At 40.0% G+C, this 26,347-nt stretch overlaps 1 protein-coding gene across 1 annotated transcript in view; it reads left to right on the forward strand.

The window, feature by feature from the left end:
- Window positions 1-26,347, forward strand: part of Ush2a (usherin) — a 692,185-nt gene that overhangs the window by 218,728 nt on the left and 447,110 nt on the right. Inside the window, exon 20 of the mRNA XM_013066500.3 lies at window positions 8,814-9,044. Coding sequence (XP_012921954.2) covers window positions 8,814-9,044 — 231 coding nt within the window. The remainder of the gene's footprint in view (window positions 1-8,813; window positions 9,045-26,347) is intronic.

Here is a 26,347-nt window from a genome sequence, read left to right on the forward strand (position 1 = left end):
TGTCCTTCAATTAGTTTCCCTTCTTTGAATTTAATTCCATTTGTTGTTAAACTACTGACTTGATGCATGGACTCATGAATCTGAGCCGGCTGCCAAGAAAGTGGAGGAAAAAAAAAAATCAAAGCCTTTCAAAGGGCTGCCGAGGCGAGCTGAAATAAATTTGCTTCACCTTTGACAAGAACACTTGAGCAGCACTGGAATCCTCTGATGATTCAACTTGGCTAATTATCCAATTATTTATTTCAGGAATAAAGGCACTGTTTTACAATTAGAGAAGTGTAAAGCGGCTTGAGAAATTCAGTAATGACAGGTGATTTAAGTAACTTGTAAGATAAACAGTATCTGTGCAGAAACTTGTCTCTCCCAGTGTTTTCAGGCAGTGCTTATGTCCTGACTGGCATCAGAGAAATCCTGAGTCTACAGAAAGTTTTGTTTGTTTGTTTGTTTTGCTCTTTCAACAGAAATTATTTTACACTTCTAACCACCATGTCAAATTTCCATGGCTCTTAAGCAGTGTTTAAGTTGTATTTCTCTTGATTAAAAGCTTTTGGTTCAAAGCAATACTTTTTAATTGCCTAATGATATAAGTCAGTTCTTAGGAAAGAACCGCACATTTAGGAGTTCATTTGCAATATAACTGAAAAATTCATTGCATGGCAGTAAAACAATTTACTGTTAATTACAAGGAGAAGAATTTGCTGTAGCGTGCTCACAGATTGCCATGAATCATGCAGCACTCCTAGAGATTTATAACAGATGTGTAAGTGGGATGAATTAGCAGGGTTTAATAACAGAGACACAAATCATGCAGACTTCAAGGAGCTTTAATTGATATACTAGAATGTGACGGGCATGAATCACTCAGCCATTCAACAGCACTGTAACATATGGTCAGCTCAATATGCTGCATCTTAAATCGGTTGGTGAGTCGTTGGTTGTCCCATATGGTGGAAGCAATATATTTTTCATGATTAAAAAAATATATCCATTTTTTAAAGAAATATAATTGCAAAGCATGTTTATTATTGAACAGTCACCTGAATGGCAAACTGGTTTTTTAAATGATTTTTTTCAAAACATGGCAGCTTCCTCGAATAAACTGGGGTTACTCTTTGAAACGCCAGCTCACTGGAGGCATTATGAGAAGCAGATCTGTGCTCACTGGCAGTCCTGATCCCGGCAACTCTCTAGAAGGCACTGCTGATGATCCTTGTGCTTGTCAGGGACATGCTTCAAACCCGGGGCAAAACAAACAAGATGAGGGAAGGAGGTCACTTTCGGAGAAGTTTAGGAATGCCTAGGGTGGCAAAGAGAATGAAGCCAGTTGGATGGGAGTCTACACTTAGCATGCTCAGAAAATGGCTGTGGCAGCACGGTGGCCCCTAATATAACCATTGGATGTACCATTTTCTACTGGTGTCTTAACTAAATGTTTGGTCCTTCAGGAGCATTTGAAAAACCCACTGGCAGGTCATTACACAGGCGGGAGCACCAGTCCCGTGTCATTCATGAAGAATTTTGTCAGTGTGTGCATGGCCATCGTGGTGGCAGGCCATGGCTGGGAGTATACAAACATGTTTTTATTGGAACTGGGGGTTTGGCAGCTGGGAGACAAGCTTTTGCAGCATTCGTGATCTGACAGACTTGAAAAAGGAATATTGCAGCCTTAGAACTGTGGCTGCCAGGATTTAATGTCAACAATTAAAATTTATTTTGATCCTTACCTAGTGTTTATTACTGTTTGTATACACAACAGACCTTACTAATACAGAGATGCACTATTAGATGGAATTACCATCTGTTCAGAGTGAAATGCTGGCATCTGTCTTAGACGCTAAAACTAAAATGATATTATTTCTAACAAAACAAAATTAACTGCTTTTTACTCACCAACTTCAATTTTGAGTGTGTGAATGTACCTCAGGAAATGACATATTTGTGAAATATGGAATGACCTCACTTGCCAGGGCTGCTTTCAGCTATGTGACTTTGTCTGGATTTCCAGTGGCCTTTTTGGCATGGGGAAATAGCATGTAGAAATCACATTTAAAAAACAAAAACAAAAACAGTCTTAACTTTACATTGCACCAGCTACATGTCTTGTACTAAGGCATTAAAACAACACAACTAAAATATGCAGAAATTGACTGATTTGGAGAGGCTGTAGTATCCAAAATATTTTGACAGATGTGCCCTAAAAAGATGCAAGGAAAGAAATTAAATAGGCAAAAATTCATCGGAACCAAGTTGCATTAGGTCCCACAGTGACACCTTTAAAGAAGTATAAACTGTATCTTCTCTGTAGGTGATTTAAAATTTTCTCCCACACTGACATATATAAAAGATTTATATTGAGTACCCCTCCTTTTTGGAAAGCCTAAGTGTCCTATTAAAAAAGGTTTTTGAAGTTAGAGAATTTGGAGGCTCAAGGACACCGGTAGTTCCCATCCTGGTGTTAGATCACTGATGCTACTTTCTGAGAAGCCAGTCTTCAATTCTATATATCACAAAATAATAAATTGTGTCACACAAGCATTTAATGCATGTACACAGTGCATTAACTGTAACTGTAGTACATTTATTTGTGCTGGAGGAGACTTGAAAATGATTAAAAAATCAATATTTCGCTGTCAGAGAAGCAAGTGTTACGATACATTTAAGTAGTTAATTGCATAAGCCCCATAAAAGCTTCAGGTTTGGGTAGCAAGGATGCCATAATTACAGACCAAGCAACTGCTTTTTATTAATAGTGGACTTCAGGGAACGGTAGGTGCTGTCATCATTGCCACTATCTGTGCAGTTCAGAAATAATGGGTCCTCTTCCCTCTTCACCTATAGGATCCTAGTTATGTGCAAATTATCATCCTCCCTGGAATGGTAACTAAGGCGATGTGTGTTTGCCAAATTGTGTTTGAATTGTTATCGCCAGAACGGCAACTGGTTATGGCAATGTTTGTTCACCCAATTCACAGTGGTTTTTAGCCTTTCTTTCTGTCATGAAACACAGAGGAAATCAGGATGCTTGTATGGCCGCTGGAGTCAAGGGACAGCAGGGCTCTGACTAGCTTCCTCAAGGACTAAAGGAACCATGAAGTCTCTCCTCTCTTCATGTTTGCTAACTGAGAAGTGCTGCTTTCCAATTACTGCCATAGAATTCTGAACCTTAAGAGATCCTAGACATAACCGCATCTAGCACTTTCTTTGCTGTGGTACTGGGGATTGAACTACTCAGGTTTTGAGCCACTGAGCCACATCCACACCCATTTCATTTTGTACTTCAAGACAGGGTCTCCTTAAGTTGCTAAATTGCCCAGGCTGGGCCTGACTTACAATCCTCCTGCCTTAGCCTCCCGGGGTGCTGAGATCACATGCCAACTCTATTACTCTTGAACAAAAGAGGAAATGGAAGAACACAGAGACCAGATAATGAATTAGCCAATGTTTCATCCATAATCACAGTCTTACAGCCGATCTAGAACCACAATGAAGTCTACTCTGCATATCCTCCCACAAGGAGACAAGTAAACAAGGAAGTAGCAAAATGTATTTTGCTCTCCTTTCTCACATCTTAAAATTGATGGTCAACTAGGCAGCACTGAGGCATCTTGAAATTTGTTGGGGAATCCTTCCTTGTTTTGGAGGCTGATTGGCCAGAAGCACAGGAGGGTCATTGCCTGCTGGGGACATCTTGCTTGTGTCCTGGTCCCAGGACTTTAAATGCATGTTCTCATGGGTAAGTTGCATGTCTGGCACAATGCGACATCCTTGAGAGAAAGTCTGAGTTATTCTCCACTGACAAAGTGCCTGAGGTGTCTTGTGTCATTCTGCTCCCTCCTCGGCCCTGGGCATGGAGGGGCTGCTCCTTCCTGGACTCCTGTCTTCGGAACAGAAAGATGGTGCTGTCTGAACTCATCCAGTGACACTGCTGTGTAGGGAACTACTGATTCTTCCTTGAAAACAAAGGAAAAACTTCCATCGAAAAAGACCTGTGTGTCGCCAAATGTCTCTGCTCAGTTCCTATCTCATGTTGCTCAAAATCCCATGCTACATAAATTTTGAAAGTATAAATTTATTCATTATGAAATGCTATTTATCAGATTATAAAGTAATAAATGCTGCATAAAGAAAAATGTAGATTAGCAGAGCATTTTATAAAGAATCCATACAATAGAAGAAAGGGACTAGAACCTCAATTGCTGTGTTATTTTTTAAAAACCCACAAAACCATTGTAATTTCAACCCCAATGAAAAAATACATCAGATGCTCTTCTTTGAAATGATGGAATTGAAGGTTCGTTTTCTACTGTACATTTACACTAGGACTTCTAAGCAAAGCCAGATAGATTTTGAACGTGGATGAATTGTGTCCTTTTACAATATCTAGTTTGAAAGATGTGTAAATGGTTAGTAATAATAGCGTCTTGCATTTGTACAGACTTGTTTTGCAAACCTTAAAGTAATTATGTGTTTTCTTGGACACAGCAGTTACTGCTGAAATATTTTACTGAAAATTTATCCTCCTAGTGTAGAAGGGAAAAATCAAAGCACTTATAAATTTTAAGTGATTTTTCCTAAAATATGTGCAGCAATTGAAATTAAAAAGTGAAATATACTCCCTAAGCCTGCAGAGTCCTTTTCATTAATGTTATCTCTTAATTTACTACTTCAGAATTAAGAAATATTGAAAGGCCATATTTGTTTGTATCTATAGTCCCTTTGCTTTGATAATCTGACAAATAATCCTTCATTATTCCAATCTCTCCGTGGGTCTCTGAGTTTGTGACCCGTCTCATGTAATTGATAGACAACTTCACTTCATTCGTTCTTCCGGTCTGAATGGAACTGTTAAAAGGGTGGTCAGTCGGGTGGGCACCTTTCCACAGGCTTGTTGGCCTCCTTTATGTGAGTATACCAGCTGGAGAGGGATTTTAAAAGCAGAAAGATGAAAAATATACTGTGCTTCAACTTGTTCTCAGTTGATGTCTGAAGAGCAGTCTAATGGCACGGTGGGATGGTTCTCCTGCAGATCAAAGGCAGTGCTCCATGACTTGTCAGAGTCTGAGGATGTATCTGCCTGTCCCTCTACAGCCTCCTGTATTCAGAGGTGGAAACTTTGGAAAGGCAGGGGGTGTAGGGACATCAGATGATGACTTGTGTTGGGGATGAGACCTGATTGGAAGTCACAGGTCATGTGGGCGTGAGCAGCAAGGTTATATCTCCCTTCCTGGCTCCTCCCTTGATCTCCATCTGCTTCCTATCCTGCCCTGAGCAGCTCTCCACCACACCCCTCTACCATGCCATCCTGGCCTTGAGCCAGCTAACTACAAACTAAAAACATGAGCTAAAATCAACCTTTCTTCCTTTAAATTGTGTGTATTGGCTATTGTGTCTCAGGGACCTACAAAGTAACTAAGATCAAAGGTCAACATAAACTTTTGTGGACTCTCCATGTAAGAGTTCCCTTACTGGTGATAATCTTTTGCCAACATAAAAACAAATGTGTGCCCTCACTTTTAGGAGGTATTAAACAACAATGACTGCAGAGGTACAGGCATTCCTTTGTGGTTTTAACTCTGAATTTATATTTTTAATGTAGCAGTGCTTATGATGGGGCTATGGAGCAGGAAAGCATTCTGAAGAGGGCGGTGGTACAAAACTCTCACCCCATTCAGTGGTGGTGGCATCAGGAGAGGTTTGTGTTCTGCCTGTCAAACACCTGCAGCCTTGAGGAAGAGGCTGGTCTTTAAACAATAGCAACATCATCCATTAGTAAGAAGTGCAGAGGCCAATGCATCCTTCTAAATATTTAGCTAACGTGGGATGAATCTGCAACATTTGCAGCACTGGAGAAAGATCTCTTGCCTATCACTGGGCTACATGGTGGTTTTCAAAGTAAAAAGTTCAGGTCCCTATATCCCAAAACACTGGAGAATCTTAAGTGGAATGCAGAGAATGTACCAGAAAAGCTCAAAATCCCATTGTTATGTTTCTAATAAAAATTAGACAATAGAAAATTATGTAATTATTCTGTTGCTTGCAATCCTAAGCCCAGGACTGACGAATCTCAGGCAGCCTCAGTTAAACTCATGACCAACTGTGGCCTGCTGGAATTTTAACACAAGGATAGACCTCCAAACTCTGAAGACAAGCTTAATGGGAGGAGTTTCTGGACCACTTATTCTTTTATTTTCTTTTGGATTATTTTGAAGTGGAATCATAGGTTGTAGGACAAAATCTTTAATAACCCACTATTTAGCTGAATTTTGGCAGTGAATGATAAAAGAAATAATGTAATTTTTGGATTCATACACGTATAAAAATAGAACTATCACATGGGTTTCAGTAGCAGAAGATGATAGCAATGGATACTTTGTAAGTCAATGAACTTTCTGCTTGGTGCCTTTCCTATTAAAAGTTGAAGTAGAATCACAACTAAATGTTTCTCTTTGGAAAGCTGGCCACATTCTAAAAGGTAACAAATAGGGCTGGGGATATAGCTCAGCTGCACAGCACCTGCCTGGCAAAAATCAAGGCCCTGAGTTTGATTCCCAGTACCACAAAAAGGGTAACAAATAGTTGTTTTTCTAAGGTCTTTTACAGTGGGTTTCTTTTCCTGATTTTAGAGTTTCAATTCTTGCCTTCACATCATTTTGATTTATGTTTATTGCAGCAGGAAATGTTTCTGTCTGTATGGGTTGTAAATTATGGCCTTACTTTGGATTCTTACTAAGTAGGCTTCATGAGTATGGCTTGTTCCTTTCTCCATTTCTACCTCTCAAACCCAGCCAACACTCTTAAAATGGGAATGACGGTAACCACCATTAGCCATCATTAACCATTATTTTCAATTCGCCGTCATTGTCCTCTGATCTCCCTTTCTAGCAGGCCATACAGAAGATCTTAATTTCTTTTACCCATGGAATTTCCAAGGAACTCCAAAGAATTGCCATTGTCCCAAGACCTCAAAGCATGCCCAGCCCCACTGTACTCAAGGGTACGGTGCAACTATTATTCCAGGTGTGAGGCCACTGCTGGTGGCCCGGTCACTTCAGGGTCAGCAGTGTTCCTGGCTACTTCAGGCCTGAGAAACTCCCCAGTGTCTTTTGTGCCTGGACCAGAGTTTATAAACTGCTAAACCATGGGTACTCTGGGTTACAGGGTGGTTTTGACAGATTGTTTCTATTTGAATCAATTCTAAGCCTGAAAAAATTCAGACAACAACACATGAAGATGGCTTTTTGACCAAAGATGATATAGAGATGGTGTTTGAAAATATACCTCAAATGATACATAAAGGGAAAAGTACAAATTAAAACAAGGTACCACTGCACATCCCTTAGGGTTGCCAACATTAGGAGCACCAAATGCTGATGAGGCTTGGGAGCAACGGGACTTCTCACTTGTTGCTGGGGGAATGCAAATAGGACAGTCACACTGGAGGACAGTGGGCACTTTCCCACACAGCTGTTTAATGCTGTTTTCCCATGACCCAGCCACAGTGCTCCTGGGGAGTTCCCCAAGGAGATTGAGAAATTGTAACCAGGCAAAAAACATGCGAGTGAAGCGAGTTTACAGCAGCTTTATAAATTATCAAAACTTGGACTCAACCAAGATATTCCTCAGTAGGTGAATGCACACAAAAAAATGGCATACAGACAATGGAATATTATTTAGCACTAAAAAGAAATGAACTATCATTACCTGCATGTTAATAGGTGTAAAAAGCCAATCTGAAAAGGCCACCTGCTGTATGAATCCAACTATGTGACATCTTAGAAAAGGCACAGAACTATGGTGACAGTAAAAACAATCGAGTGTTTCCCGGGAGTTGTTGATGGGGATGAGTGGCAGGTGCACAGGATTTGGGGGGTGGTGAAACTACTGTGTAGGATGTGATGATAATGGATCCATGTTATTGTACATCTGATCAAACCCGGAGAGTGTGGAACCCCAGGAGTGAACATCGAGCACACTATAGACTGTGGATGATAAGGATGTGTCTGCTAGTGACAGTGATAGTGCTAGTGAGAATGGGAGACCATGGATATGGAGGGGTGTGGGACATCCAATGAAACTCTGTACCTTCCTTTCAACTTGGCTATGAACCTAAATCTGCTCCAAAAAATTAAAGCTCTAAAAGTGACTTTTTGACAATTTTTAAAAGACAAAATAAAAGATGTGACATCCTAAGGCCATTATTCCTGATTTCCCATTGGCTGGCACACCTCAGTGACAATTCAGCCCTGCCCAGTGCTCGTCAGATCTCACTCTCCCTCTTATTTCCCCCAAAACCCCTTTCCGATCCTTCCTGTTCCTTGCTCAGCCCCTGTGAATGGCAGCGCCAAGCTGATGTCGTGGTTAGAAGACTGTCTCCACACTTCCCAGTCAGTGCTGGCCCCTGGCTGCAGGCTTTGTTGGGGACTCTTTAGGTCTTGGTGAGGCAGTTTCCCCTCAGCTGAGGGGCTACGTGGAGGAAGTGGACAGCCAGCCATGGGAAGCCAACAGGGGCAGAAGCAGGGCATTGGTGCACCTGCTTGGTGAAGAGATCCACCACCAGTGGCTACTATAATTCCAGTTATTTAGCAAGGAAAACTGAGAAATTATTTCCAAGAAGACATTTACTTGTGAATATTTTGTATTAAGTAATTGTTAGGTATTTAAGTTTGTTTAGTCATATTTGAGATAAACTATAGGCCTTCAGTTCTTAGAATCATTGAAACCCTGCGGACCTCCATTGATTTGATTTTGACTGTGTTGTGTGCAAGAGAGAGAGGCCAGATTCTGGGGTGTAACTGGTGTTTTCTAATATGTAGCACCTGCCCAGCTGAGGCCTCCTCTGGTGAAAGGAATCAACAGCACCACAATCCATCTTACATGGTTTCCACCCGAAGAAGTAAACGGGCCCTGGCCTGTGTACCAGCTAGAAAGGAGAGCGTCGTCTCTATCAGCTCCAGTGGCCACCATGATGAAAGGAACTCGTTTCACAGGAAGTGGGTATTATAAATTTCCCAGCACCACTCACCGCCTCGGTACTGACTTTACTGGTAAGTGTGTCTCACGCTGTTTCATTTAAGAGGTGCTGAGCTCCACAGCATTCTCTGTTATTTTGATAGTCCTTTAAAATTTTTACCACCATGTGCCTATGTACAGAAATATAAATTCAATCCTTTTATAACAGTAGCCTGATTGTGTCAACATGTCCATCTTTTTAGTATTCTGAGGGAAAGCGTGGCATAAGTGAAGTAAAGGAAAAGGATGTGGTGAGGCAGGCTTACCGAATCGAAGTTCAGACAGCTCTCAGACATTACTTAGTAGAGCATGTTTCTCAGAGTAATATTCACTTGGTCCTGCGGTCAAATGAGTTTGAGATATGTTTGAGTGTTTTCTAAGCTTCTCAAAGCATGAGGTCATGAAAGCTTAGAATTACAAGAGAGCCATGCAACTTTACTTGGTTACATATTCCTAACAAGTATCTGACGCATTGATTCCTTTTTCCCCCTTTCTTTTTTAACGTAAGAACTACCAATATCCTATATTTTGTAGTGAGCATTATGGGGAAAACTAATTTCAGGAAAAACAAACTTCTCCGAGCCAGGACTATTCAAGGAATTCTCTTGCCTCATGCATAAAATTTAAAGGCACTAGAAATCTTAGGGCTAGTGTAAGTAATAGTTTAATACAATATTTTAAGAAATGGAAACCCAGGAGAAAAATACAGAAAATATCCTATCACAATTTTAAACAAGGGCAAGATTGGGCCATGAAAGTCCATGATCCTGGCTCCTTGTCTTGTGCTGCTGCTCTTCCTAGTATCGAGATATTCTGCAGGTCCCGTGGCTTCTGTGAATTACACTTGCTGATAGCACTGTTCAGGAATGGCTCTACACAACTTTAACTCTTCATGGCACAGAGTTTGTTTTTCTTATTTAAAGAAATGACAAAGTGTAGAAAGACATGCAAAGTTAGATTGCAGAAGACTGATGCTGTATTTTCCTTGGTGGAAGGCCCATTAGCGTGTTTCATATCTTGCACTTCTACAGTGTGAGTGGGTAGTGAACCGTAGACAAAGAATCTGACCCAGTAAAACTTCATGTCATATGCAAAGGAAAGAAAATACATATATTATTCTATCAGCTCAAAAAGATATTCATTTGATACATAAGAAAGTAATTTTGGAGCAAATACCTCATCTTTAAAATATTGCATAAGTGAGGATGATAAAATGGAATTTGAGCTCTAAAATGCAGTTTAAATATCATTCTTTTATTTTTACCTAAAATAGTAAATAGCTTTCTCTTTAGTGAGACTGGCTGATGATGTATGTTTGTAATGAATCGACAATATTTGAGCTGAGATCTATTGAGATAAATGCACGCTTACCTCTTTCCCTAGTATGTCAGAATCATCACTGAGTGTTAGAAATTGAACCATTGCATTCCCTTAAAATGCTCCATTTCTGTTAATTTTCTTAAAGATAAAAGAAAAGAATGCACAGATGACAGTAATTTTTTTCTCACATGGACATGGAAGCTACCTGCCTGGTCCAACATTTGGCCTGTGTAGTATTTCTTCCAGGAAATAGCATTTGTTTCCACTCACTGGGCCCTGCTGCTGGGAGGAAGCGGGCATGGGTTTTGCTGGCTGGCAGACAGGTTTTGCTGGGCTTGCCTACTGCTGCTGCAGGGAAAGACAGAGTGGCCCGTCCACCACTAATAAATTCACTGTCTCCCTCACTGGCCTGACACTCCAAGGTGCAAGGGCTGGGGCAGGTGCAATGTCTGGGAAGTTTTCCAAATTCCTCTTTTAAAAAGTTAGGAGTGGCCTCAGAAGCAGGATCCTTCTGTCTGTAACAAAGGCTCCAGCTGCACAGAAAATGTGCTTGGAGTATACTTGTTTGAAGGACAAGGCAGGGAGATGCAGTTTGGGCTGGAACAACCGCTGAGGGCTTTGGTTCTCATGTGTACAGGCATGTTCTGGGACACTGCTGATTGCCTTGTTATTGGTTTCTTGGTTTACTTTTAAGGCCATTGTTAACTCTCAAGACAACCAGGTCTGCATCCGGTTATGGGTGGATCCTTTTGTTCACTTGCCAGAGTAGGTTAAATAACTGTATTGAGAGATATCATGACTTAACTAAATTTACTCCTCCAATGAGCTCAGATAGATTTTTAAAAGTAACTTAACAGCTTTTGGAAAGATACATTTTTCCTGAATAGAGAACTAAGTGTATAACTTGCCTATGATGTCTTTCTTGGGGGACACATTCTTTCCACCCCTCTGGCATCTGCCCAGTAGATGTTTGTGCCCCACCCTCATAGCATGGGAGGAAAAGAGCCTCCCGTAGGTGGCTTGGCCACATGCCACAGCCACTGCCTTTCAGGGCCGAATCATGAGTTAGAGCCTCCTGAGTTAAAGATGTGAGGGCCATCACAAAGGAGGGGAGGAGCCCGCAATAGCTCTCCGGAAGTTCCTGAATGAGGAGGACAGGAAAGCAAAAACTATGGCTAGCAGGTGACATGACTATGGCTCCAGTATTGCATACTCTCCACTGCTAAACGCTGTGTTTGTCGTTCTGTTCACATATAGGTAACGATCACCAAGTAGTGCCAGCGCTATTCATTTATTTATTTATTTTGCACTTTATTTCCTTATTTGTAACCCTAAAGACATTTGGGCCTGGGATATTTTTCCCATAGCAATTAATCCCAGAATATTTCTAGCAGCTGGGTTACTATGTGTGAAACTGTAGGTTCAGCTCACCTTTCCTGTATAGTCTGTGAAATGGTTCTATCCTGAGACAAATTTAATAAGCATATCCTAGAAATCTCTAACATGACAAATTGTATGTTGAAAATTAATAATTTTAAGAATAGCTATCTAATTCCTTATTTTCAAGGGTTAATTTCTCACCTCAAACATTAACTAAAATGATTCCTGAAATATGAATGGAATTACACCACTTACAGTAACACTCAAAGACAAATATATGGTAATGTGTATTTTTATATATGAAGAAAAAGCTCAGATTCTACACACGAGTGATAGAATTTGTAAATGCATCCGCAGCACATTCCATGCTCATGAGAGCAAGGTGATGAAAATTGCAATATAAAACATCTCATTATTGCAAAGTACAAATCTCATATAAACTCCTTCTCTTTAAGTTTTCTTTAAATAGTTTTACTTTGAACAATATAAGAACAATCCAAGCACACATATGTATGTTCTCAAGGTTGTTGTTAAAATTAATATTGAAGGTGGATTCTGTAAAGTTCTACTTTGACAGAATAATGAATCAGATAAAGCTTTTTGTGAACCTGCTTGTGCCTTTTTTTTTCTGATACAAGTGTTCTTTCAAAAATCTATCTCCAGTTTGAATCAATGACTGTCAGTCATTTACATCAGAGTGTAAATTTAAGAGCATGTATTTACTCCCCCACTTCTGTATAAAGTTTGAGGAATATGGGAGCTGATGAACAGATTTGACAATTTCAAATCAAGGTTGCATTATATTTTGCTAAATGTACTTAAACCACTTAATCTTTTCTGTGCCTTTGTTTCCCTTCCTTTAAAATTGGCTTAATTGGGCTGGGGATTTAGCTCAGTGGTTTCGCTGCCTGCTGCGCAAGCACAAGGATCCGAGTTCATTCCCTGGTACCAAAAAAAAAATGGACTTAATTGACACCTCTTCTTGTGTTGCTGTGCAGCAGGTAGGTGAGGATTGAAGGACATAGCCCACCGAATGAACTTGCCACTCTGCTTGCTCCGCGGGTTCCTTAGGACTCAGTAAACTTTACCTACTGGCTGTTATCCATTTAACACATAGTTTTAAGCACCTGCTATGCCGTTAGCTGTATTTTTTCTTCCAAAGTAGCAACACAGCATCACTGGTTTTATGTAACTGGATGAGAGTGTTGCTGTGTCTCTAGAGGAAGAGAGAGAGAGAGGAAGAGAGAGAAAACATGCTCAATCTTTTCAGGAGTAAATCCGCTTGACTTACACAGTTTAGTTCTTCCCACGTAGAAGTGCTTGTATCCACTGCATTGGATACAAGTGGAACCTGATACAAACAGCAACTAAAATACTCCTATTGGCATTCCAAAGGTGACCTTTTCTCTCCTTGTCACTTTTTTTCCTATTAGCAAAAACGGGTCCATGATCATGGGAGGAAGGTTTGAGTATTGTAGGGTTCAGATGCCAATCACAGCAGCCTTTTAAGCTCCCTCCGCTGGTGACCCTGCCAGGAAATCAGGAACCGCCGTGGGGAGATCTTTGTAGAAGCCACAGGGGAGTTGAGCACACGTGTGTACCTGGATGCAATTCCCTTTTATTTGTCTTCACCAGAAATGTGATTACTGAAGTTGCATATCTTGCAGATGAGAACTCTACGGTTTCTTCATAATGATGCTGTTCAAGGACACTAAATGACTGTCATTCATTTTTGTCTTGTAGTATTCACCTTCCCCCAAATACCCAAGCTATAAAACGCTTTAAGATACAACACATGATTAATTATCAAGGCATAAAAAGAGAAATCCAACCTCCCCAAATCAATATTCTTTAAAAGCATATATTTTATTTCTGTGATTTTATAGTACATTCATGCTTTATTATTATTTTTGTTATTTTTAGTGAATTGGGACACTTCAGCACTTCATTAAAAGAAAGCTGATTATAAGCAGTTATAGAGAAGGTGTAAGAAGGCGAACTTCTTCAGATAGTCTAATTAGTAAAAGCATATTAATTCTGACCTTCAACATCCTTGGTGTCCCAGTATTTGTCTTCTTCAGAATGAGATCAAATAATTGTGCCAGGAAATGGCTTAAAAAAAAAGAAAGAAAGAAAGAACAAAACAACCAAGCAAAACCTCAAGTCTTTCCAAGTTAGATTGAAATCACAAATTTGGTTAACATTTGATATTAGCTTTTGGCCATAGTTACTGAAAAACAAATATGTGAGTCTTCTTGTGGCCTCCCAGTTTAATGAACAGGTAATAATGACAGAAAAATAAAGACAAGAGTAAGAACATGGACAAAGAGCCAAGTGGAGGGGAAACGCCTTCCAGGTGGGCATGAGATGCCTGTGTTTTCTGACTGTCAGGAATCGGAAGACTTGAGAACCATCGGTTGAATTTATCTGTCTAGAATTAAAAGGACAGGGTCCAAATGCACTCTTTCTTAGAGTAATGGAAGTCAGACTAACTCAGGGTGACTAGGGGCAATATTAAAACTAGCAGTGGTCTAGCATTTACCACATTTGGGGGAGAGGAGGAAGTTCATACTTAGGAAGTGCCTTAGGAGGAGTGGGTAACATTCATTGATGAGAGGACACCATTTCCCCCATTCACCAAACTCATCCTCAAGCCCAATTTATGAATGCCTGTGTTTTAACCCTTGCATTTCAGAGGGTTTTTTCTTTTCGGCCGGGGGTACTGGGGATCAAACTCGGGATCTTGCGCTTATGAGGCAGGCACCGGAACCACTGAGCTAAATCCCCGGCCCTCAGAGATTCTTTTGAAGCATATTTCTATCATGTTGCCTTTTGTTTGAAATATTAACTATAGGCTTTCAGTAAGCCAAGCTGTCACAGACCCTGCCAATACCATCGAGTAATATTTTCACTGAAACAGTTTCAGTACCTGTCAGCATTCCTCATCTACTTAAACATTTGTTTTTCCATCTCTCTTTTTATTAAACAAAGATAGATTGCCACCTGTTGTACAGTAGGCGCATGTCCTCACACACACTCATGTCACACTGGTAAATAAAGGCTGTCCACCACATTCCTGGGTTTGCTGTCATGCCCTTGCCAACTCCTTGCGCCTGCCTGATTGCTACTCGTAAGTACAGCGTTAGTTTAGCTGTTCCTATAGTGAACCTCGCAGAAGCCCCTGCCCCTTCCTGTACCAGCTCTGTTGGGGACCCCTCCCGTATTCCACCCCGGACACCAAGGGGTTCTCTATTTTCGCCCTCGATGCACTCCGTTGAAATTGGTTGCTCACTTACCCGTGTCCCATTAGACTGAAATCATGACTGTCCTCCTGACAGTTTAAACATTTATTATGCCTTCCACAGCCTATGTTACGTACCAGATGTTCAGTAAATGTTTGTTAACTAAAGAGTTCGCTAAATATATACAGGACAAGAAAAGTCATAAGAAGGATTGCTTAGCTCAGAAATTTACCTACTAGTGGGCTTTACAATGTGTTAAGATGTAGCATACGTTTTTGAAAGCTGCATGCTTAGAAGTATTGATAGCTCGATTTGTTTTGTCTCCATTGGCCTCCTATGTGAAGGAGAATATTTTATGCAAAAAGACATTCTTATTAATGATTCGAAGTTAATGAAGTTGCTTTTGTGCTTGTGGTTCCAGCAACAGTGTTACATCAGGAGGTATTTTCTCTTCATCATCACATTATATTGCTGGAAACCGGGTTCACATCTCTTAGATACAAAATCTCCTTAGGCTTATTAAATTTTGAAGTTAATGAATATTTTGACACTTCTACCTATACATATCATTAGGGCTTATTGCAATAGGTTTAAGATGACAGTTATAATAAACATATACAGTACAATAAAAAGCACTTTTAATCTTGAAAGTGCTTTATAAACAACAGTGATCAATGCTATGGATGGATGAACAGCATCATACTGATTGAACTCTATTTCCAGGGTGTCGGAGGTATTGATGCTGACGGTCTAGTTCAGAAGGGGGCCGCACAGGGACTAAGGGCACAGGTTCTGAAGTTAGAATCTCCAAGGGTAAAACCTCCCTCCCCAGGATGCTGCTGTGTGACTTTCTCCGAGTCTTCCCTACGCCCCCAGTCTGAAGCTCAGTTTCTTCATCTATGAAATGGATGATTGTAAGGTTTCGATGGGGGAGCCACTGTAACGGACTGACCAACTGTGCCTTAGTGGTCATTATTTTATCTGCATTTATGGCAGGCGTTCTGTAACTCAGGTCTTAAATTACTTCGTACGTATATTTGGTGTGCCTAAACCATATAAATCTTGATTATACTCTTTTTATTACCCTTTTCTACTACATAACCCTGGTCATTTGTTTCATTTTATACAATCTATGAACTTCTGACCTTTTTTTTCCTTTCTCTATGGGCTTACATGCTGTACGCCTCATTTCTGCCTTTCTGGTGGCTACATTTAAATTTTAATATGCACTTGTAAACCTATTTCTTTGCTTTTCTTCACAATCAATTTTCTTGAAAATAGTAAAATCCTCACAGTATGTCCATTTTCTCATCTCCTTAATCTACTGTCATGTGAATTTTTCCCTCTTACTTTTAAATTTTGCTTCCCTCAAGACTAGGAATAATTTTTAGGACAGTGAACTTCTAAAATTCTTTATCCTTTGTGCCAAAAAACAGTACTGGTATCATTAAGATGAAAAAAAAAAATATGTTTACCAGGTTTCCTCTCCTATTTTTCTGCAAACTGTGTTTCCTGCCTTTAGCACTGTTTTTCTATATGCACCTTTAACTAGAGGAATTCAGTCATTCATTAGGTTCATAGACAGTTATTTCTCAAATTCCCCTCATTAGCCATATACTGTGAATAACAATGTGAAAAGAACATTGAGCAGAATGAGAGCAGTTCCTAAACTTAGAAAGCATGGGGAACACAAGAGCTCTTTGAGTCTCTCAAAGTCTGTACTCCACGCACAAGTTCTGTGCATGAGGATGCACCTAGATGAAGTCTCAGGCCAAGCTTCAGGAAAGTAATGTGATAATTTTACTGCCTGGAAAACAAAATTCTGTATTCTTTAGTAGAATATTAAAAAATACAAAACCCTTGCCAAAACTTCATTACAATTATTAACATATTAATTGCACAAATTACTGGGATTCACTGTGATATTACTGTGTGTTGTGCACTGACTAAATCCATCCAACCTTCTTTACCCTCGCCCAGCCCCTGGACTTTCCCTGGTCCCTACTAATTTCTCTTTACTTTGAAGTCATCTTTTTTGTTTACTTTCTTCTTCTTTCTTTTCTACTAATTTTCATATATAAGACAGAAGAAGGGCTACTTGTTTTTTTGTGTCTGGCTTATTTTGTTTAACATGATATTTTCTAGTTCCATCCATTTTCCTGCCAGTGAAAGAATTTCATTCTTATTTATGGCTGAACAACATTCCATTGTATACATGTGTACAGAACACACACACACACACACACACACACAATGTGTTAATTTCACCTATTCATCTGTTAATGGACACCTAGGACGAGCCCATATTTTGCTATTTTGAATAGTGCTACAATAAACATGGGCAAGCAGTTATCATTTTGTAAGATGGTTTCATTTCCATTGAAATATGTCCAGGAATGGGAAAACTGGTTCATTTGGTAGTTCTGTTTTTTGAGGAACCATCTCACTGTTTTCTGTAATGACTGTACTAACTTACTTTCCCCCCAGGAGTGTGCATGGGTCCTTTCTCTCCCCTCCTCACCAGATGTGTCATGGCTTTTTGTTTTGTTCCGTTTTGCATTGTTGTTGATAATGGCCACTCCAATTGAGGTGGCATAGTACTCATTTCCATGTAACACCTAGAACTGTGCTACACCAATTCTGGGCAGACCTCAAAGCCAGCCACGTTAACAGCTGCCCTAACTTCCACCGTGGCCAAGCTCGTGGGTGGTTGGAGTCAGAGATGGAGAGAAAGAGTGAGACAGAAACTATTTGAAGAAATACTGCCTGAAGGTTTTTCAAGTTTGATGAAAACTATAAACCATAACAAACCTTTCAACAAATCTCAGGCTGAAGAAAACCAAATTACTGAAAAAATTCATGATTTTTTTAAAAAAATCACATAATCAGCTAGAGAAATGATAAGTCTTGGGCCAGTTTACTAATTTGATGATGTACTGACTTGCAGGCTTGTTAGGACTGGTGAGTGACTGTGTGGTCAGAGAGTGGTGATAAAAACAGAGTCTGGTTTCTGGAGAGGTTGTGAAATAAGAAGTAAAAGAGAGAAAGAAGTGGTAACTACATAGGAGGATGCTCTCCAAGTGGAGTTTATTTTGTTTGTTATTCATGTGAGAAAGACAAGCAAATGTATAAGTTGAGCATAATGATAATATAATAACTGACACTGATAAGCCGAGAATTAGCAAGGGTGAATGATTGCAAAAAAAAAAAAAATCAAAATTGAATCCTACCACAAATCTATTGAATCTTAATCTCTGCAAAAATAGCTAGAAATGTGCATTTTGATATCTCCAGGTCTATTGTGTTAAACATTTATCAACCCACCTATTCCTCTGGGGGAGGGGCCTAAGAAAGTTGAAAGAATTTGTCTGCCTAAAAGCCATGCACATAAATATTCATAGCACCTGTATTCACAATAGCCAAAGTCTGAGAACAGCACAAGTGTCCATTGGTAGGTGAATGGATAAGTAAAATGAGGTATATTCATGTGGTGTGGTACTAATAAGTAACACAAAAGAATACACTGATATGAACAACGTAGATAAAGATTAGTTTGTATGCTATCTAAATAAGCAGAAGAGTGATTATTGTTAATTACATGTGCAAAATTCTGACAATCCAAACAATCTCTAGTGACGAAACTGAGGTCAGTATTGGCCTGGAGCTGAGGAGGAGGCGGAGATGCTGCATCTCTTGCGTAATAACCCTGATGTCAGTTTTACAGGTGTGTCTATCTGTCAGAACCCACAGGACTGTCCCCTTTAAATGGATGCAGTTTATTGTACACAATCATATCTCAAGAAAATTAATAACACAAAAAAGTCTCCATGTGATTCCAGCAATATTCAGGTCTGAGTATAATTGATCTGCATTGTGAACAAATTGCTTTAACTCTGTTTAGAGGAAAACCAAGCAATTTTTATATTATTTAATTTACGTGTCCTGAACGCCCTTAGAATCTTGAGCAGTGAATGCACTTTGTATTAGGCTCAGTACTTCAAACATTATAGGGAATAAATTGCTACCCAGTGTATGTTATAAAGCTTAGGAAAATGAGTTTCACTATGCTGGGCTGACAGCAAGGATCTTATACAATTAAATAAAAATAACACATTTTTTTTCTCTGCAGAATAGGATTTCTTTTGATCTCACTTACGTTCAGACAGAAATTTTTATACAAAAAGGACCATGGTTTGCCTATTTTTCAGATACTTTTTCATAAGGAATTTAATCGGTGTAAATGTGAAACACACATTTTAATATGCAGCTGGCCAGTTGTTGCTTTGGTGCAGTTGCACCTCTGCAATGTATTTTTCATAGCTCACATAATTGGTGTTAATATGCTATGTCATTAAGTTTAACTGTGAGAAAAATAGTTTGCTGAAAACTGATTTCTTCTGCGTACTTACAAATTCAGTAGTCAGAAAAAAATTAGAGAAATATAATTAAGGATTGCAAAATCAATTTGACACTCCCTTAAAAAGTGTGGCGTGCAGGCAGCGAGCGGCAGCCCGTATCTGATGAACCTATCTCTTTGTTTACTTGGTAAAATTGTGCAAATTAGAGCTCTAATTTCCAGAGCTGTTAATGCCTCACTGAAAACTTTTGGCAAATATTCTATTTTAAGTCTTTTTATTATATCTAGTATGCAACATTATCTCTGTGATGTGGGCATCTATAAGGCAATGCATTTAGAAATATTAATCTAGAGCTGCATATATGAATTGAAAATTTAAATATCCCATCAAGGAAAAGAAATTAATAGTGTTTGTTATTTTCTGTGATTAATTTCTCCATTTACTTTCTTCTTGCTCTTCTTGCTGTTGTGGGATCTGTCTTGCCCTGGATGCCCCCTGTGGATTATGAGTGTGGAGCTGGAGTCCAGTAGCCTTATTCAAAGCTCTGAGAGGCCTTGTGAGAACAAAATCCCTAGCTGTTTGGTTGCTCTTAAGCTATTTTAATACACTGCTGTCTTTCTGACTGATAGAGTGCTCCAGCCCAAACCAACCAATCACTAAAAAAAATTTTTTAAATCCTCAACTACTGGATTAGGACTTAATCTCTTAGAAAAGTCTGAATTATAGACATAAATGTAGTAGCTTCAGATATGCTTAAAGATGGAGCACAGGACTGCTTCTTCTTTGTACCCTGTCCCTGCTCCACTGATCACTTAGGACAAGTATGAGTACAGATCTCCTCTCATGGGAATTCAGAGCTAACCAGTCAGTCTCTGTTAAATCATAGATATAGCAAGTCATTGAAAAGATAGGCAGTCCAGCATACTTGTCCTATAGGCATAGCCGGAAGTGAGAAAGAGAGAGCTGGAGAGAGAAAATGCTGAAGCAGATGAACATAGAGCAGCAGAGAAATGAGAAACTACACTGAAGGCTTCCCCTCTCTGGGTGCAATGGTCCTGCTGTGGGTGGGTTACGTTACTGGCTTCCAAGACACCGTCATCTCTGGAAAATACATTTATTTTTTCTGTCCTTTCCTTTTCCTTTTTCTCAAGGCAGCTTGGTCTGAATATACAATTGGAGAGTCTTAACTTGAAAAGAAGCCATCATCATATGAATGGAAGTCGAAGCCATAGGAATGGATTAAATAGGGCGGATAAAGGGCAGAGCTTAAGGGGGAAGGGGTCTGGGACAGGTAGTCAGAAAACCACCAAGAAGGAGCAGCCACACACACAGGTGACAGGCTCAGGAGAGCCACGGAGAGACACGGGCATTATCTAAGAGCCTCAGTACAGGGTCTAGTCCGAGGCTCAGGCAGATGAAAAGCTGAACATAAGCAGTTGTTTATATCTTTATGCCTGGCTGACTAAGCCGTTTTAAAAATATATACATTTTATGTTTAGATCCTTCCTCAAATTCCTGTTATACTGTATTTCTAATATGTATTTGATAAACTGTTCATTTTCAAAAGATATGCACTATTTTAGCTAATGAAAGTTTTAAAACTTTGCCTAAAAGTGTTTTGTTAATTTGGCTCTGTTTGAAAATTATACTAAAGATATGTTTTCCAGATACTGAAAACTATAAGCAGTCTAGAATGTATAATTTGCACTGGGATGGTAATTCTAGGAGAACCCTCTGCTCGTTTCTTGATCATTCTTCCTTTTCCCAAAGCCTAGCGTTTGAACTATGGGTCATTTCTCATCTGAATGGCTGGAGGAGATTAGCTGTACTCTTGCTGATGCTCTTGATAGTTTCTTGCTGTGTAACATTGTAGCAACACATTCTTAGCCAATCTGATAAGATAAAGGGTTCATAATACTTAGAGGATAAAAGGTATCATTTTACTTCAGCACCCTTTAAATCCGATCTCTTGATCTGCATGAGATTGTATTTTTTGCTCTTATTTGCTGGTTCTTCCAAAGGAAGTCCTCATAGAGCTACGGGCTCCTGGCTTGGGTTTTGACTATCCAAACAGCAGGCTGGATTCTTCGTTGCTCAGCAAACACAGTAGAAGATCAAGACTTCCTGCGTTGTAGCCACTGACCTTGCCAAATCATTTCATATTTTCCCTACCTTTGGCCATGGAAAACCAAATATTAAGTAAATTTGACAGTGCAGTTAAATTCCATAAAGTCATCCATCACATTACATTCAATAATTGATTTTCAGTTAACTGGTCATTCATTTCATGGCTCATGTTTCTAGCTCTTTGGTGGGGCTTCCAGAAACTTTCCTTTTAGATGAAGACCTATATTACATGGACAAAGTTTAGTGAAAGCTTTCTTTCATTACAATTGCTTGCTTTAAAAGCTAATCCTGTTGGTTTCTTTAGCCGTAAGAGTCAGACATGGACTTTGAACTCTTGGGTACATTTCAATCACAAGCAGATCCTGTATACTTTCGTCATATTAAAAGAATTTAAAAATTACCATTTGTAGGAACAAGTAATATTCATTGGCTCAGTACATATTTATCAAGTGTCAAATGTTTATGAAATTGGGCCAGGGATTTAGCTCAGTGGTTCTGGCACCTGCCTCCTAAGCGCAAGGTCCCGAGATTGATCCCCGGTACCAAAAAAAAATGTTTATGAAACAATGCCCTAAGCACTGTGACTGCAAGGCTAGTAAGGTAATTATACTAATTTTTGTCCTGAAGAGCTTTAATTTATGCTTGTTAACATCTGAGAAAAAGTCAAAAGTGTGACACTGTTAAAAGGAAAGGAGACAAAGAAAGGCAAATGCTACCCTGTGTTGTACTAGCAGAACTGTCAAGGATAAAATAAATAAGGTGATTATTGGACTCCCATTGGCAATCCTTAGCCCTTGATAGGAGCACTGTGTTCCTTCTGGGAAAGCACACTTTTCAAAACATACCCAAGTTTGGCAGAGGTATCAAAAGAGAGCAACAAAAAAAGATGAAGGGCCTTGGAAATGGGGCCTGTAAGAAAAGGCTGAGCAACCGGAGGATGTTCAATGTTGAAGAAGAACACAAAGGGGACACATGATAACTGTTTACAGATGCATAAAGAGGTGTTGCAGAGAGAAGAGGGACCTATTTTTCTCATTAGTCAACAAAGACGCTTCAAGAAGTAATGCGCTTAAAACACATGGGGGGAAATTCAGGTTAACTATTAGATTAAATTAGGTAAAATTTAAATATTTAAAATTTTGTGATTCCAACCATAACTACACCACGGGGTCTAAGTCAGGTTAGAATTGACCTAGGAATGCAAAGTGGAAGCAAATCAGATTTGAATACAGGGAGTTAATAATTAAAAGAGCTTACATTTGCATAAGGTGTTAATATATTTCAAAATACTTTTGCATGCCTACTTTTACTGATGTCTAGACATCCTTAGAAAGTAGGTGGAGGGTTGCCTAGGGTATGGCTGAGGCAATGGAATTTCAGAGAGGTTAAATACTGTTGCTTTCTTTTCATTCCAATTTAGATAAAAGTAGTAAGTGGTTTATGGCTAGATGGTCAGGGTGAGAAGACTGTCCTTCAGTTTTTCTGTCAGATTTTCCCATCATGTTGTGCTAGGTTTTCATTTATAGTAAGATTTTCATTGCAGATAACTATTGTTTAATTAGTTTCATTGTCTTGTTTTTGTTTTGTTTGACTTTTAAGTGCTAAATATGTCCATGAGTTTCCTTTATTTCCCCACATTAATTACCTGAAGTGAGAATTGGATGATGCATACTCTACATTTGTTTTATTTATATCTATTATTTGTCTTCTGCTCTTACAACTGGAAAACTAAACTCAATATTGTGGTGTTATTTTTTGACAAATCATTGCCTAACTAAATACAGCCTCTGGGGTTGGTATGGTATGGTATGATAAGATTCTTCCTTCGTCCACTGCAAGACATTTTTCTTTGATCCTTTGTCAGTTTCACATTTCTCATCAGTAGGAAAAAAATTCATAATTTCTGGATTTTTCCAATATTATAATGAGCAACTAATACAGAATCGCATGTGAGAGTATCCTGACTTAGTCCAAGAAATAAACTATAAGTGATAACTTAGTGTTAGCTTTGAGGAAAAACTTGCACTATTTCTGGCATGTTGTTTATTTTGGCAATTCCTTTCTGCTTTCATTTCAACCCCATCCTCTTCTTTCCCTCTCTTTATTTCATAATCCAGAGGTTCAGGAAAAAGTTTTCATTCTCTCATTTACTAGACTAATATAGGTATTCAGTAATTGTTCAGTGAGTGAGTAAATAAATAGATAAATAAATACTTTTAGTTGGATACAGTTGGATTTCAGCTGCTACAGTTACAATGTTGAGTGTCACTTAAAGATCTGTTTGTTTAAATTAAAGCTTGGTCCCCAGCATGGTGCTGTTGGGAGGTGGTGGAACCTTTAAAAGGCAGGGCCTAGTGTGAGGTCTTTAGGTCATTAGGGCCATGCACCTGCAAGGGATTGTGGGACAGCTGGGGTGAGCGATTTTGCTCTACTCTAACTCCCACCATGATGTGCTTCCTCGCCACAAGCCCAAAGCAACAGGGCCAACCAGTTATGAACTAGAACCTCCAAAGCTTCTAGCCAAAATAAACTTACTCTCTTTATAAGTTGACCATCACAGGTGTGTGTATCATAGTAATGAAAAGCTAACCAATGCCAATACTATGTCTCAGTTGCAAACAAGATGGTAAAAGCACTGTGTATGATCATTTTGATGTACTCCTTCATGTAATGATGTATATATTTAAGGATATCATCCTCATGTGTCAGATTATCTGTGAGAGCTTCAAAACACAAGGAAATCAAAGTCAGGCAGAAAATGAGCAGATGCCACTTTGTATAAAGAGAACGCTCTTCCTAGCAAAGGCAGTCAGCTGATGCCAAAATGCCACCAAGGGAAGCCCACTGGCTTAGCTGCTGGGACCCTGGGGAGTCTGAGAGGACGCATTAGACTCACTGCACCTCAGGCACACAGCTAGAGGGTAGCTCTCAGTATGCTGAGCTCGCTGGGGAATGGAGGCTGTCAGGGTAATGTCAGCCCCTGCAGCCTCTCACAATGCTCGGCAGGGTGCCACCCCCACGTTGAGCCCTGTGCCCCAGTGGAGTCTCTGCAGGAGGAGTGTGGCAGGGCGACCCACTGGGAGAATGCAGAGGCGCTTAATGGCCCCCTGTGCATAGCGCTAAAGGAGCCTCTCCTCTTGTCTTCTTCTGAGATTATATTGCAGGTTCAAAACGGTAGCAATCCTAATTAGAGGCTCAGGAAGTTGCATAATACACTCCATGCCTTACTTCTGCAGAATACCAAGTAACAAGCCATTCGCCAAATCAGGAGAATGAGAACTGCTGGAGAATGAGAATTGTAATTTGAGTAAATGGGATCTCTGCCTCCCCACCCCTGCCCCCATTTTTTAAAAAGTTAGTTACAAAGTTTAAACTGCGGAGAAGTAAATCTCCTGAGGGAGCAGTTCCATTCCATCAGTGGAGGAGAGGCATATGCTGCTACTGATGAGGCCTCACTGTGGAGCAGAGCCAGCCCTGCAAGACTCGCAGTAGGCTCCGTGCCTTTGCATCTCCAAGACCCGGCTTGGAGCCCCTGTCCCAGGCTGAGGGGCTGCCCTGTCCACCATAGCTGGTGTGAGCCTCTTGAGGCTTTTCTCAAGGCCAGCTCCATCTGATCACTTGAGGCAGCTGTCTGCCTCCTTAAGCAAATAGGAACCTGTCTTGTTCCCTGTCCCTTCAGGCCCCTAGTGAGGACAGTGGAGCAATAGGACAGGTGTCCCTTGGCTGCCATTTCCGGGCTTTTCTTGGCTTCTTTGGGGCTGGATATTCACTTCCTCAGAGGCTTTCTAGAGATAATTTCAGGGCTCAGGTTGTTTTGTGGGAGAGGATTCTGGACTACTCTTCCTGATTAGGGCAGAACTCATAACTGCTGCGGCAGGTGAACGTGTCATTCTGTGTTATTTTTGTTTTTGGAAATAAACATTTATTGAAGAATAATGAATAACATTCCAGATGCCATGTTAAATCTCAAAGAATGCCATGCTGTAGGCCTAAAATGTCCCTACTAGTCTCATGTGCTCTGTGTGGGGTTTTCAGAAGGTGGTTGGGTCATGGGGCACTGTACTCCTCAGTGGGTTCATCCAGTGAGCTCCCAGCTGAAAATGCTGGTACCGGTGGGGCCTGGTCCAAAGAGGAGGGCTGGGGAGGAACCCAGAGGGTGGATTCTTGGCTCCCGATACTCATTCTCTCTCTCTCTCTCTCTCTCTGCTTCCGGGCTACCATGGCTTGAGTAGCTTTTCTCCACCATGTCCATTCACCATGCTCTTTCTGCCTAAGAGCTGGACAACTATGAACCGAAGCCACTGAAACTGTGAGCAAATATAAACCTCTCTTCCTTTAAGTTGTATGTGTGTCAGACACTTTCTTCCAATAGTGCAAAAGTGACTACCACAAATGCCCAAGCAAAAGGCACAGTCTGTGGTCTGAAGAGACCTAGGAGGTGTAACATTGCATGGAAATTATCATAGTCTTCATCTACAAGTATTTACTGAGCATCTCCTACATGGCAGAAAGTGAGCATGGCACAGAAAAGCCTGACTGGACACAATCTTTGTCTGTGGGAACTGTGTCCTCATGAAACGCCACAGACAAGCAGGAATCATCGTTAATTATTCTTCAGCTCAAATGAAAATTTTATTTTCCTAAAAGTTATTTTAAAATTGTCTTCAGATGTCTGAATCTGTTTCATGGATTCCATTTCTTTCTTATGTTGGGCGATCATGGTTTCCATTTGTTTCTTATGGTAGGCATTCATGGCTTCCAGCATGTTTCTGATCTCATCTATTTTCTTGTCTGTTTCTGCTCTAGAGCCTCTAATCATGTCTTTCACTCTATTCACCATCTCTGTATTTATCTGGGAGATTATTTCTGCTTTGAACTTTTCTAGAGCCTCATGCATCGCTTTGCTACTTC

This window comes from Heterocephalus glaber, unplaced genomic scaffold, assembly GCF_053883595.1.
Source record: "Heterocephalus glaber isolate CG9 unplaced genomic scaffold, H.glaber_assembly_v1.0 deba00001067, whole genome shotgun sequence".
NCBI classification, from domain to species: domain Eukaryota; kingdom Metazoa; phylum Chordata; class Mammalia; order Rodentia; family Bathyergidae; genus Heterocephalus; species Heterocephalus glaber.